We start from the raw sequence: 16550 nt of genomic DNA, 5'->3' as shown, positions 1-16550 counted from the left end.
GTTTCAATAATTAATGAATTCGTTACGGAATGCTAAAATTAGTATGTAAATAAGAGCGTGTTAATTCGTATCCGATTCACAAGTTTGCAAAAGAATTAAGATGATTTATACTAAGTCAAATAGATACGAATAGTGATTTAAATATTGCGGCCGCGGTGTCGGCGTGGGCTCCGATCTGAATTTATTATGTTATTAAATGGAATTCATGCAGCGATTGCATTCGATTCGGCGACATGCTAATCGTACGAAAAGAAACTGCATGTTTTATTAATGCATATCATTATTTATACGTCACATAAATTTTGAGTTTCTGAAATGTTGGAATAACCAACATGGATATTTAACAATCGATAATTACTGGAAATGTCCTGTAAATAAAAAAGTTCCTTAATGTTGTACAATTAACTATATTTTTATTTAAATAATTATAGAAAATTAATGCGACTGGGAAATCCCTTGTACAAAGTTTCATGTTTGCAAATACGTATACGGCACATACGCACATACTGTAAGTACCAATCTAGACATTATACATTAAAATTATATGTGTACGGAGTTCGTATAAACATTAGCGTTTATGCACGCTATAATTTTACTTCCCGAATGGCAAGATACAAGTTGCAACAACTCGTTTATTTATACCGAGATCAATACGTGGACGAATAATTACATTGACTTTTGCTCTCGGTTATTTTATAATAACAAAATCCGGAATAACTTATTGCATGTTCTTGAGTGTTTCGATATTCATATATTTTTATCTTTGCGGCCTGTTTCGGTATTTATTATTTAGATATTTCAATTTTAATAACTTATTTGGCTATCGTCGGACCGATAATAAAAGATAATATCTATTTACATGATCAGTTAACTGCTTTACTTTATAAAATGACGTCAATACCTTAGCGTTCACATATCTTATTAAATTGCAAGCTTTTGCAGTTTGATTACTCATACGTTATATATGATGTGATTATCACAGGTTTGTGATTTTTATTTCACTGTTAAGTATTTCATAAGATAAGTATTTGAAAATAGAAATCCAGACAATATCCGGTTAGGTAGTACTTCACACTTTCTTAAACTAACTGTATTGCGTGTAAAAATCAAAACCTACATATACCGTGGTCAGTATATGTACTGTTAAAAATTGTAAGCATAAAAGAATGCTTACTGACGTGCAAAAATGTATCAAAATGAACCGTGACACCCAAGCTGGGCGGGTAATTTAATATTCGTAAAACTATCCGATAAAAATAACAAACCAAAACTGCACCAGGTGCTACTTTCGTTTTCCAGCCACTTATTGACCCGCCCGTCAAAAGCTTAACGGCAATTTGCCTCTGTATTATATTTGCACGCTTTGCACATAATCGAACATGCATGCTAACTACCAATTAGTCAGATCTTCATTTATTTTCACCACACAACAGATGCGGGATGCGGCCTCTGACAAATGCTAACTGACTTTTTTGTCCGGACGTCAACTGTCGTCGCATAAAATCTTTTCAACGTGACCTTATCTTCTCAAAACTTTTTTGTTCTAAATTGATTCGTATAGTGAAGTCGGACTGTAACATTTATATATTTTAAAAATAATATTTAGAAAAGTTATCTATAGATCATATCTACGTGAAGTTAATTGGTTGTATTGAATGTCTATGCGATTGTTTCCTTGTTTAAAATTTTAAATCAACTGTATTATATTTTTGGTGAAGTACCTAACTAACTTTAAAATTCAACGAGACGTGTTTGACTTTAACTGATCTTAATATTATTGAAACATAATACATAACGACGTGTTTTAAAGCTTAACTGTTGTTTTTTACTGAGAGAGATTTAACAAGAAGTGGGTGCATTCCAAAATAGTTTACGAAGAGGAAGCTTAAATTGCACGGAAGCGGTTTCGTTTTATTTACTTAACAATATCGATGCTGCGCCGATATTATCTGAAGGACTACTCACGTAAACAACAGTGATTAAAACACCATAAGAGAGAGAACGTAGGTTCGCACGAAACCAGATCGAACCGGATCCAAATCGGAGGGAGCGTTTTCTGTAACTGGAGCAGACGGCCGTCTCGAATATCGCCCCTTATGTCGATAATAAGATTTTCTTTCGTACGCCGCAATACTGCAGTTTCTCTTTTTTGTGAGTGCACCTGTGATGTAGGCCAATCATGGCTTATTTCAACACGAACTCGCGAGTGACGCTTATCCCACACGTTATTGTCCTATGCAGATGAATATAAAGTCTACGTCTGTTTACATTATTAGGTTTGATTTCTAATATAAAGTAACTGAATGTGCCCATGTTTTCTAACCCAATAGACGCTGTGTAAATGGAATATACTTACCTATACCTAACTTTACGATCATAAAACTTGAGAGCGATTAAGCTCGTGAATCGATTTGACGGATCAGCTGAATTACGTAATCTTGTGTCATCATGTAGCCAATTAGCTGAAGCCGCTGAGCACTTCTCTAGGACAAAGCGGTCATCTCGGTATAATTTTGGTTCCAAATCGAGCTAAACCTGAACGACAGGTCGGCACACCCGCTCATAGAAATGCACAGTCTAACCGTCTGCTCATTAAAGATCCCAGCGATTATATACATCAATAAAACATCTTTTATTTGGTAACACATAAATAATGACCACAACTTATAGAAAGTGAAGAATAAAGCAGATTGTTATTTTGTATTACAAACGAAACTAGAGATTTGATTTTTCGAAAAGATTTATTAAATTGAAATCAAGCTAGGCGAACCTGTCACCGAGTGATATGTTTGTACGAGTGCACGTGACATCACGGTACATTAAATATTGCCAATCGTTGAAATCTATCTTTACAACATTAGCATGTGTCCAATCATTTGCGAGCCGGTGTCGGCGCGGGCACAGCGTTCGAACTGCGTGGGAACTCGAGCAACCACTATCCGATATAAATACTAACCATATTTTACGTCAGAATTGGACGCACTCTAGTTGCGCGTAAGCAAGTAATCTCCGCCATTAATGTCACGACTAGATTGTGCATCCTTGCGTAGCCACCGGTCTCCCAGTTGCCATAAATCAGAGTTTAAACCGCAATCGACCTATATTGGCATTTACAACCGCCTCACAGTACACGTACGCAGCACTATTACGTGTATTATCCACCAAATTAATTATTCAACTAGAATTCGAGCATAATTAGCACCGGTGTAATTGAATTGCTAAAATATTTCATCATTACAAAGTTGCTGATTTAAATTAGTGTTCAATCGCATGTGAAAATCGTCGGGTTTGCTATTTTTTTATTCATTTGGAGCTAATAACGATCATCTTTGAAATATGGACACAGGTGGAGATGAGAATATACGGAACTCACACACTCGGAGGCGAGCCCTTTAATTGCATGAACCGCAATTAACCGCGTGTCATTCGAGTTTATAGTAACGCCCGCCAACAGATCAGCACGCAACGTTAATTTCACTTTTACTAGTACCCGACTCGTTATAATAATCTGGCATAAAATTGCAACAGTATGAGAGATCAAAGGCTGTACGCAGCAAGCGGTCATCTTCTGTTCAAATGTCAGAGGTCGGGCCCGGGCCGGCGGCGACGCGCGCTCTGGTATGCGAGCTGCAACCAGCTCCCATTTACGGCTGCCTAGCTAATACCAATTGATATGAAACATAGCGACAATTATACTAATTGTAAAACCATTCGCGCCATCACCATCGCAGCCCTGTCGATACTTTATGTCATGAACAGGTTGAAAATCAATCATTAGCGATATTTGTTAGAAATAATTGTTGTCATAATAAAAGCTCTGTTGTATCTTTTATTGTTGAGTTTTAGTAATTGTAATTAAAATAACGTACATAAGTTTATCCAAAGTTAAATACCAACTTAAAACTATGTTTACATTTTAAATTAATTTTCCGCCTTGAATCTAGTCTGAATAGTTGCCTTCAAAATAAGATATGCCTAAAACTCATTACTTGAATGTTCCTTTGTATTGAAACTTAATTGTAAAAATAACAAGGTAATCAATTGGCAGTCACACACAATCATAACATCGTGCTGCACGTCGAACGTCGCCTTGAATACCGGAGAATGACCAGAGGCATGTTCAGGTTTATTTCGAATCAATTCTATGTAAAACGTCCAATTAAAACCGTCACAATGTGGTCTCGGCTATCGCGGCCCGATCTGAGTCGGTCGCGGGCTCGGGGCTCCGCGTAACACTTGGATCATGCTCTGGATCAGTCCCGACTCTCCGACTAGCCACTATCGTCACATCGGAACTTCACAGTTAATTGTCCGCGTATTTTTGTTGTAAATACGACGCAATTTGTAGACATCGTCCGATAGCTCGCCGAGATAAAGTCGCCCATTGTAGTTGCGATATCGAGGCCGCTTATTCGTGTTAATTAAAGATATCGAACTAGATCTCCGGTATCGATATGCTGGGCTATTTTATAATACGACATTATTTTCATACATATTGAATACAAACTTATTCCAGAAATGGTCGACCTATTGTATAAGTGTAGTAATACATAACATAACAAAAGCAACGCCATTATTACACCAGTGTCTCTTAGTTATCTATTCTTTAATTAATTTAAGAACGCTATTAATATATATCGGTTCATAAATCTATTTAAGGCATTAATTACTTGCCTGAGATGGCATAAAGGTAGAAATAATACAAATGGGTATAAAATGTAATGAGTATTCGCACTAACGAACATTGCAATTTGAGATTTCTAGATATATTATAAGAGAGGTAAGGTTTTTCCGTAGCTCCGCCTTATAAGTCGCATCAATAGGTAATAGAAATGTTATTAGGAACTTGCATACGCGCGGCGAATCTTCTCACTACCACATTCCGAATCATTAAGTTCCTGGAAAACCAATAAAGGACAATTTGGTCAAAACATTTTCTACCGGAAGAGCTGTTTGTTTTTATGTAATTCTTTTACAAGTTGATAGCCTGAAAAAGTATATTAGAATAACAATGACATGTGAAATAACGTATACAGCAAATGTTTGAAGGCATCGGTGTGTCGGCGACGACTCGGGCGCAGCGCTCGTGGCGCAACCGCGCTCGTTAACCCACATGCAGCGCGCCGCCACTGCCACTGCTCAATACAAAGTCATCAAATTCACATCCTTGCTTGTCGATTAATACATGTATTAGTTAATTACTCAATTAGATAAATACAGAATTTTATTGTAATTGTTATGTACCAATCGGGCTGAATTTGCTTCTAACTGTGGCCTCCGAAGCCGAACATAACTTTGATACAAGTAACCATAAAACAATCTAGGTCAAGTAAAGTGTTTGTGCGACCTAAAGGAAGTTTTCTTGATATCTTTTCTTTAAATATAGTGAATATAACATGCCAACTTTAAAGCAAAGCCCCAGCTCAGAATTAAAAAAATGGCCTAATTTTTAAGAAACTATTATTTAAATGTACAATCATTAAGCCTACAAATATCCACTAAAATTATTTGTAGCCGTGTTGCGAGTACAAACCCGAACCGATTGCAATAATCGACGCTTATCGGTTAAGTTAATAGCTTACAAAGCTATTACGAGACCAGATTCTCAGAAAAACCACTGCAGCGACCTTAGCGCAGGCAACTATAATGGCTGCCTGCACCTCTACCTACCTAAAGCCTGGGATTACCCACTACGGAGCTTACACACGTACCGGACAACATAACCCAATATTTTTACCTTTATGATCGATACTTATGTCTCAAGAGCCGTCGACAATGTTTCCTATAAGCAATTTCAAGTTAATCTACGTCTCCGAACGTTCCACAATTGTGAAATAGGGTTTAAGTAATGTCAAAAGCACTATTTTTAACAGTTTTAGTTGCACAACAATTTCGCATGTTAACTTAGTGTTTCGTTTAAAGTAATGACAGGCTGTACACAATTTAGTACAGTTAAAATATGTTTGTGAGGCAATGACGTAAAGTACTGATTGAATTTAGAATTTTACGAGCGGCTCGCAAGTAAACTCATTAATTTATAACCATCTTCAAGCTCAGAACTTGCTTCATTGTAGTGTGTTGGACAACTGCACAATAGAACATCATCTACGACAAAATAAAACTACTTTTATGGATTTTATCGCGGCTATATAATATTATTAATGTAGTTATTAGTTTTATTTTAATGTCTAATATTCGTGTAAGTGTCAGAAATCAATATCATCAAAGACTAAATCTGGAACGTACCTATACCGCTAATGAATCGACATTGATTACAATTTTCTATAAATGTAGATTACAAAGCTTGCATAGTTTTAGTTGCATACAATATAATTTATAATGCTGTACTCCATTAGATATTGAAGCAAAATACACGAATCTAAACAACTACAAACATTCAAACAAAAAATAGCGTCATTGTTCTTAATTAAAGATTCGTTCCAGAATTTTTTATTGCCCACAAGTATTACATTCCGTTTTAAAGCTAACTGTTAAAGCATCTCCGAAGACGTCACGATGTTTTGTTTTGTTTTATACATCAATTGATAAATTCACAAAGATGCTACAGAACTATGTTTATAAAGTTACATTTGATTTTACCCAGTTATCGTATAAACGAAGCATAATGTAAGTTATACATAACCAAATAGTATTACTGGTGTATGTAAAGTATACATGAAGTAAATAATATTTCGTCAAATATCAACGAGTTACAATTGTATCAGCTGTCAGATGAAACTTAATATCGAGTGTTTCGGTCCCTCGCGCTTGCTCCAATTCATCGTGTCGTTTGACAGACCTTTCTCATTTTACGACACGTATATCGAACGTGTACGGAAACCTCCATCGTGTAGCCGAATAACAATAATATTCTTTTTTACATTTCAAATATGATGCAAACCGTGAAGGATGTGGAAATTAGTAAAATCATGTAGAAAGCCAAGGTATGAAGACGACAAGCAAAATTATACACTGTGTAAAGATCTCATTTAGCTTTTATTTTAGTTAAGTTTAATGTTCAGTTTTATTGTTTGGTTTTGGCGCTGAAAGCCACCTCGGTTCAGAAAGAATCTGGCAGGCGGCGCTGGCCCGGCGCGGCCACTACGTGATGCCTGATAGGCGCGACGCGTGACTTGCTCGCCCTGGTTTTGTGCAGGATCTAAAGACTCGGAGCGAGCTTATTAATTAAACATTCAGACACGGATATATTCTGCCTCCTGCTATGCGAATGCGATGCCAGTGCACTATAGTTTCGTTACCTTCCAGTTATAACTTTGCGTCAATACGAATTCCTCGCCAGTATCTATATGTATTTAAGTTGTCTTTGTTTCTCAAGCCTTGTGATTTTTAACCATTTTTTTTTTGTTCTTTTCAGATTGTCTTCACTCCTGAGCTTCAACCACAGTCACAACATCATGGATATTTTGGTCGATTTCATTTACTTTGCCAAAAGTCTGGCTAATTAAGTTCTCGACCAACAAGGATTAGGGTTGGGGTGAATAATGGGAAAAAGGAACGTACGGATCAAGTTCGCACACTCGATTGGTCCGCCGATTGACTCGAGCACGTTGGGCACGTCCGAGTAGCACCCCAGCCCGCGCCCCGCACTACCGCACTCTCAGTTACCGACGCTCTAGCGACTGCCAATAAAGTACAAGTCATACCGGGTTATTCACTTATTTAAATTTAGATATATTTATTGTAGTACAAAGATAAACTGAACACAAACATTGCGAGCATTCAACATTGATGTAGCAAACCTGACAGGAGAACGAACCGAGTAGTCGTCCTCGGTTGTAAATGAAACGGTAGTCATGACGGCCACTGCCCCAGAACTGTCAAAGTCAGATTTCTTTGATTTCGTGACATCCAACGAGGTTACTGATGCCCAGTACAAACAACAGATGCGTTCTGTTAATGTGTTCATGGAATCACCCGACTCAAGGTCGAACCCACTGCTCTCAGAGGAGCCCAAAGAACAGAACAATAATAGTTTATTGAGCGTGAGTGGCGCGCAGATTGGCGCCAGCAGTGGCATGGCCACGGCCACCACGTCCACCACACTGCAGAGCTTCGACTCTATCTGGAACGTGGACCGCGAGCGTGATCGCTTGGACAGCACCATGTTGGAGGATCTCAACAAGTTTTATTGGAATCAGGAAAGCGACATTAATGGCACGCATCCCTGCGCAGACACTGCAATTTCCAATAAATTAATAAACAACACGGACGGACAAATTTACACACTGACTGTACTAAATCATGACATGACAGAAACCAGTTCCAACCGGTACTGGGCTAAGGAAGAAGACGTGTCTATGTCTAGTCCAACTGATATAGAGACGCATAACTCATTAGATCTCGAATCCATTTTAAATATGAACGGATTTCCCAATGACTTCAACCAAGATTTACCAAAAGTAGAAGGTTTCACTTATGAAGATGGTGACTCAGAAAGTCAACATGCTGATTTAAGTACTAGTGATTTAGTTAAAGTGGAACCTTACAGCTACGAAGAAGGTGAGTTTCAGACTAGTGATAAAAAAGATGACTCACATAGTTCATCCCTTCTTGTTACACCTGCCCTATTAGAAAGTCAAGTAGAATTCAATAACAATAATAATGATTGGAAAATTACGGATCAAAATACGGAATCGAATGAATCTTTGCTCAGAAGTGCATTACAGGGAAAAGCCTTTATTAGATATAGTACTATACAAAAAAATCCTGCAAAAGTCGATGTAAGTAGTGATCTGAAACGAGACATCGCTACTAATAACAACAAACCTGATGTACCATCGATGTACCAATCCAAGGATCAACTGTTAATGGCGATTTCACCACAAAGTCGTTTAAACATATCGATATTATTAGAAGATCCAAACAACAGCGTTGTTTCAAATGGTGAAAACCCTTCATCAACGCAAAGTGTAGATGACATTCTACTGTCACGGCTTGATACAAATTACCCAGAAGACTACGAAAAGTTGAAGAGGATAGCAACGGAGCTCGGAGAATCGATGCAACCGTTTTGTACTGTAGAACCCATTGACCCGACGCGTAGCGTCTATAACATACATCACGTCAATGGTGAACTGGTTACCATGATCCCCGCCGGGGAGGTCCAGCTAAACCAACACTTACAAATAGTAACAGCATCGCCTACCGTGACGAGCACGAAACCTGGCAACAGGAGATACAAAAAACCGCAGAACAAGAACCCGACGCCGACGACGCAGGCGCAGTCAGGCACGGCCATACAAGCGGCAACCTCCACGTCTAACGGAGTAAGGAAGGAGAGATCTCTTCACTACTGCTCCATCTGCTCGAAAGGCTTCAAGGACAAGTACTCGGTGAACGTGCACGTGCGGACGCACACGGGCGAGAAGCCGTTCACGTGTTCGCTGTGCGGCAAGAGCTTCCGGCAGAAGGCGCACCTCGCCAAGCACTACCAGACGCACATCGCGCAGAAGAGCGCCGCCGCCAACGGCGCCGTCAAGCCCAACAAGCAGAGGTAACAACGTCCCGCACGCCGCCGCCGCCGCTTACACCCCATTGATAGTCAATTGAACTTTATCATGGTGATATCATAACAAATGTATTTTCTTTTAATCGATACTTAAAGGCTGAAAATATCACAGATGAATTTGGTAAGGTGCTAATAAAGTAATAATTTATAGAGAAATAAGACAGTTACGAAAGAGAGATGTGAAGTTCTCGGCCGTTAATCTTATTTGTTAATTTGTATGTAATTCCGCCCGTTACCGTATACATGTTAGCTTTAGCTAAGGACAGATACTTTTAAGTGTTTTACAAGATAATATAAAATCGACTTACATTGCATATTTATTAGTCATAAATACTAGTTTACGTTAGAAGTCATATTTGTAGACAACGTTTTATGCATTTTGGTATAAGTAGGTAGATAGGTTCCTTGATGCTCAAGGCACCCCGACGCAGTCCATGTGGCGCCGGACTGTACATCAACCAATATTTCTATAAATTGTGGATTATCGACAATGTATTCTGCAGTAACATCAGATAAATAGTGAACAATGATGAGCACCGCTGGTGTTAGTGGTCGTCGCAGCGCCGTAGTAATTTCTCCCGCTGTGCGACCGACTGAACTTTCTAAAAATAAAAATAAAAAAAGACTAAAAGAACGAGTATTCGGAACCCAACATCTTTCACCGCTCAACTATCGCATCTCTGTACTGTGCTCCTCTCGGTTTGAACAGTGATTTTTCTTTTTCGAGTATGGCTACACTATCATTTTTCGACATTTCTATTTACTTAGAGTAACTGCGATGTTTAAGATAAGGCATTGAACAAAAAGTTGAATAGTTGCGCTATTATTATAATGTGCTCGTCGGAAATTGGAACGTAATAGCTTGTTCGGGACGGGAGGGACCATTATTCGAGTGTCCATATCGGCCGACGCGACGCAGTGAACGGTTTCTCATTCCCAATATTACATCTTTCGCCTCATACTGGGAGAGGCCTGATTGCCCTCAGATTGCTATAAATTATAAATACAAGTGGTGTTTCAATCGCGGTCTTTAAAATGTGCTCCCTTTCTCGTCTAACAAATTGGCCTTTCTTTGTTCCGTCTGTGTGTTTATAACACAGGGCCTCGCCCTGTCATTATTTATATACGTGCCTAGATAGATAGACATTGTTTACAGTCGGACACCTATGTAAGTAATCATTTTATGTCTTCCCATTATTACTTACCAGTTATTAGCCATGAAACAGTAATCTTGAGTATGAAAGTGCATGAAAGTACTGTGCATGCTTACCTTCCACTCAGTGAAAGTAATTACCTAATACGAGTATAGACATCATTCTAATCTGTTTCACTGACATTTTCAGATGCCTTTCTATACATTCAGGTGCTTTGTGCTCCGTTTATCTTACAGAAATTACTTTTACGTACACAAAGTTATATTTATTAAGAAGTGTAGTTGAGTATACCTAGTTTACTTTTTATTTTCATTAAACATCTCACATCGGATATAACAACAATATTATAACTATTGCCAGAGTTGTGAAAGCACTTTCATTTGCATTGCACATGTTTTAATAAATTTAATACGCGTCATTAGGTGCAGGCCTTTGCAAATACAATAGGAAAGCATTCCATGTCATAGTAAAATTTCTTAATTTATATATCCCTCGAGTTTGATTATGTCAAATGTTTTTAGAGTATATTCAGACAATGTCGTGGCCACCGATGAATGTGCCAGTGGAGCACAATAAACACGTTAATAGGTTATATCATGCAGCGTCTATTACAATAGTTCAATTATGTACCGTGATTGAAATTAAACCACCGGAATTAAGGTCAAGTTATAACATTTCGGCCTCCGCACGTCAGGCGCGCGGTATCACACACAATGTCATTGCAGCACGACTTATTCTTTTTTTCTGTCAAACTATATGACTGGACCTATTTACATTAAATGAGCTTTAACTTACATGTCAATTTTTGAATAGAAGGATCCTTCCGCCCTCTAGCTAAGTGGATAATAGCACTTCTTATATCTACCTACGTATATACCGATTTGTTAATTTAAGTAACAGCTTTTGGAGCTTTGATAACGTCAAAATAATAATAATTATTATTCACCCGGATACTAGAAAATTAAATAGACCTTTGAAATAAATAAATTGTAAAACCCTATTATTACGTAGCAACATATAAAATCAACCAAACTGTAAATCAACAAATTAATTAAACTCTTGTTTGCTAAAGATTTTCAGATAGAGATAAGAAAAGTAAATTTATTTATATCTCAAAATTACACCTTGCAGTCTGTACATTAATTTAATATTATATTTCTTGGTATCCGCCGGTTGCATTGGTCTAAATATAATTTTAACGACATCTCTCACATTCACTGTTGGGAAACTGCTGGTTTGAGCTTCTCTATTTACTTATAAATGTTAAGTTGCCGATATAAATATGCATCTTGCCAGAAGCAATACTGATGAAAGAGGAATGTTCAGTATTTAACTATTTGTAAACGAACACTGCCCCTTGACGCTCCTGTTTGACTTTTTGACGTGGAGTATTCTCGTTTCAGCACAAAACTTTACAGCACCTTTCATTTTTGAATAAATCTCGGGTGCTCTCTGGCACTATGGAGGTGCTTTAAAAGATGCTTAAATGAGAATGCTCTTAGAATAGTATAAATGTTTGCGTGGAACTAACTTAATACTTTTGTTACTATAGTAATGAGTTTCAATCTCAACCCTTTAAGTATTTCGGTTTTATTTTTACAGTATAACTTTATATGAATGCCTTATATGTAGTTGATATAAATGATTAATGAGAAAAAAGTGCGGTCTACCTAAATACAGCTTTTATTGAATTCATGCCATTAAATACGCCTAAGGCGTTAAGTCCGCCCTTGTACAAAATGTGCAGAAATATTAAATAAATAAATAAATACCATTATATGTTTACTACAAAACACTTACCAGTTTAAACGCGGCGCATCTTTTGAAATTATTTCAGACTGAATTTTGTACCTACATACTCTGTTATGTCTCCGGGTTGAGGCACTATGAAGCTCTGTTGAGATTGTCGTGAATATTTTTATAAAAGTATAGTTGTAAAGCCAGAGGAAACTCTTTAACAATACTCATTATCTTGTAAATATGTATCATGAATGAATTTTATAGAAAAGTTGACTTTGGAAGTAAATTTTATACTCTACCACTTGTATCTCATTAGATGGTATTTGAATTACTAGCGAATTTATAGTTTTAATAAGTACCTAAATAAGAAACATTGAGAGATTTACCAGATTACTCTAAGATACTAAGGCTACCTTCATAAATTATGTGAGTGCATAAATGGTTGTTAATATATTCATGTAATATATTAAACTATGTTGGTTTTTGAGTACATTATTTTGAAAAGGTTTATTATTGAAAAGGATTATATTGATCGATTTTTATTGCATTTGTTCCTGAGTTGATTATTAGATTTTATTGATAATTATGTCTTGTTTATAAGGTTCTATGAGTAATTATTGCATGAGTAATTTAATTTTATATAGTATCGGAATTGTTGTAAGGGAGACGTGGATGACTCGCTGCCAACGACATGTGCTGTTGAACACTTTGTAAATACTGTTTATTTATTTAAGGTCGCCCCGCAATTGATGAGGGCGTCGCTGTCGGTTCTTATATCATTGAAATTAACATTATCTTCATTCATTTTAATTACTCTACTTTCGAATTAACTTTGTTTATATTCCCTTTACTAAAATTATTCTTTTTAATTGCTCTATAAAGTAAGTTTTATCCAGTTAAACTTTCATAATTTTTATCTACGTCGCCCTTAAGCTGAGCCGTCCTGTACAATACTTCATTATTTATTTTTAGAATTATATTTTAAGGTGAAGAAAATATGAAAACAAAAACATAATTGTATTTTGATTAACCGGAGCTGTGATTTTTTGCTTATCTGTATATCTATTAGACGGTGCGCGTGCCGAGCTCGACAGCGGGCGAGGCGCCGCACTGACTCAATCACTGAGGTCTTCCAAACCCTACGTCACACGAGCAATGTTTCTTCTTCCCCTGATCTCTATAAGGCAGACAATTTTGGAGCCTTACATCCAGAATATATAGACTCAAAAGTATATCGTAAATTGGCAATAAGCCAATTTGGCACTTGGTAATTGACTATGTGTTGTGTTTTTCCTTGCAACAAAATACTCGAAAGATTTTTTACATTTGAAAGTCTTAATTTCAAGGAGTAGAAACCCAATATTAAATGAAACGTAATGCTAATCAAATTATTACTTTACAAACATAATACTCGTAGATAATTTAATTTTTTAAAAACAAACAGAAGCATTGCTCGTGGAAGCCTAGTGTCAGACATAATGTCAGATTAGATCTGGTCACGTTAAATCAGTATCACACCGTAAGGTACGTGTAATATAATAAATGTAGCTACCATAATTTTTTACAACATTTACAGTTTTATAATGAATTTCTTATATTTTTACTTTCCTATGTTAGTTTGCTAATAAAATGTTTTTTTGATATAATATGACCTTTTGTTTTTTTCCCTGATTTCCTTAGTACTTTCGACTGCTTGACATAAACTGAGTCAACTTAATTGTAACATTAAGTATAAAAATTTGTAAGCGATGAGCTGGCGACTGCTGCAACATTTACGACCGAAACCTGGTCTTAATCTTTATATCCCAGCCAGCTTTTGAAACTCATTATTATGATTTCAGCCATGAAAACTTTAAATAATTGATATAAATTTAATACTTAATTACTGTGGATTGACTCAATTAATCCTTGCTCATAAAACTTGTGGATAAATAAAAGCTATGCTATCCCGGAATGCGAAGAACTGCGCATGGCACATGCTGATGAAAGAAGAAATCAAGGCAGTGGCAGTCTCATTACAGCCCGCGATTCACAAATGCAGTAAGTAATAAAAAGGTAGGTACAATATTAAATACCGTTCTTAAAACTGCGACAGCATAATAAATATTCAAGATATCGCACAAATCTGTAACTACGTGGAAAAACAGCTTCGTTTCCGGGCTTTTCTCTTAGCTAAAGAAGTACACTCAAGATCGACTACTTTTAAAATAACAAGTAATGACGTATTATGTTTTGCACTAACAAGGAAAAACAGCCAGTTATTTTTAGGGTTTTCCGGGTAAGATATTATACCAAAATATTATGTGACTGAAGGCATTCAATTAAAATAAGAACGTGATTTTCTAGTGGGATTACAAATAACAGGAATTAAAAAAGAGAGAGGTAGACCTCTAGCTAGAGGAAATTTAAGGCTTTTATATACAGGCAGAATGGAACATTGACTATGCGTAATGAAGATTCTTCCTGATGAAATTGAAGCTTATCAGAATATGCATCTTCTCTTTGCCTTCTTATGATTCAGAACAATAAGAGAAGAAGTTCATCTGCTCATAAGTATGATAAGTTTGAATTACAAGTTCTTTTAATAGTTTTTTAATTCAGTAAGTTCTGCTTAGAGAATAGGTTAGTTGCTTATTTAATTTGATCAAGTTTCTTTGCTTAAAAAAAATAATATTTAATTCATATAAGTTAAACTATTGCATATAATAGAGACATATGTATTTTCTGAATCAATGTTCAATTAAAATTCAGATAGCCATCGTCATATTAAATCATTAGATAATGAAGGAATGAACAATGACTCACTTTGATTGTGTTTTGTTAATTTCAAACAGTTTATCAAGTTTGGGGCCTCGCCGCCGAAGCCATTGTGATAAGGTTAAGATGAGTGAACAAAAGGCATATATAAATAGTGGTCGGGTAGTCGAGGGGCATTGTTTCCCGCGGTTCCGGCGCACACGCACCGACCGAAGGCGGTAATTAGTTCTATTGTGGACGGACCGATGTTATCGACGCCACAAATACTTCCGATGGATTTACGTACCTGCTTTCCACTCATTGTTTACTTATGTGGTCTTTATTAATCGTCGGTCCCACCACCCGCACCTCCGCCCAGGACAAAGAACATCGACTACAATTAATTTTAGTCCAACCATTCCATTGTACCAGTATTTAATGCGATGTTAAACAAGAAAGTAAGAAACAACTTCCTTAAAAGGCTATTAAAGCATATTAAATTATAAATAAGGTGAAGAAACAATTTTAGATAAATGTTGTAGATAAACACCTCCCTTATTCATATACAGAACAAATGTGCCATTAAAATGGAAAAAAACTGGATTCGTATCAATAGCAACAGGGAAAAGCGATACTTATGGGCAGACAACAATCCTTATAAAGTAAACAGAGCGATCGTACGAATTCAAAATAACTAAGTTATGAGCTCAAGAAAGCGGACAGCAAAACGGAAGTGTAGCGAACGACCTTCCTTCGTATAAACATAAGTACAAGTACCTATGTGTCGACGGCGACATGCACTCCGACAACTAATAAAAAAACAAGCTCATATAAAGTCCAACGTCGGCCGTGCCCGTATGATATCGCATGAAAGGAAAATATACAAATGCTGTAGCATACTTAATGTAAACAGACTCGTGAATATTGTGAGGCACTTCAACTTTCTCCCAGTGATGGGCCGTCAATCATCGTAAATTAGAGACGATTTTCCAGTTATCACTTTGATATAACTTTATAGGTATTTAGGTTCACGTAGCCTTAATGTGTGGGTACAGGCAATTAAGCGCACATACTTGTATCACGACCGTCTACTTGTTGCCAAATCTTTATTGCATTTTTAGCCAATCAGTGGAAAGTTCTCTGATTGGTTTACGTATTTCCCATAGGTAGACTTTTTATTTAAAATATTAAGCTGCATGTTCCTACATAAGTAGGTAATGCTAACTATTAATACTTTTTCTATTCGCATTTCTATACAAGATGTGGGAAAAAATCTCGCAAACTGTACAATTTGTATGTCTAAAGTAATTGAATAAAATGATTCGCGTATAAATCGGTAATTCTTTGACCGCAACCATCCGGTCAACACAGCAGCCATGTAGCTAAACCGC

General features: G+C 36.7%; 1 protein-coding gene across 1 annotated transcript in view; it reads left to right on the top strand.

Moving 5' to 3' along the window:
- LOC124641909 (asparagine-rich zinc finger protein AZF1) overlaps nucleotides 1-12482 on the top strand; it is a 60424-nt gene extending 47942 nt beyond the window's left edge. Inside the window, exon 3 of the mRNA XM_047180169.1 lies at nucleotides 7376-12482. Within this exon, the coding sequence (XP_047036125.1) occupies nucleotides 7815-9518 (1704 nt within the window). The 5' untranslated portion in view covers nucleotides 7376-7814 and the 3' untranslated portion in view covers nucleotides 9519-12482. The remainder of the gene's footprint in view (nucleotides 1-7375) is intronic.
- The last annotated feature ends 4068 nt before the right edge of the window (nucleotides 12483-16550 follow it).

This window comes from Helicoverpa zea, chromosome 2 (assembly GCF_022581195.2).
Source record: "Helicoverpa zea isolate HzStark_Cry1AcR chromosome 2, ilHelZeax1.1, whole genome shotgun sequence".
Taxonomy (NCBI): domain Eukaryota; kingdom Metazoa; phylum Arthropoda; class Insecta; order Lepidoptera; family Noctuidae; genus Helicoverpa; species Helicoverpa zea.
This window is presented reverse-complemented; position numbering and strand designations above follow the sequence as displayed.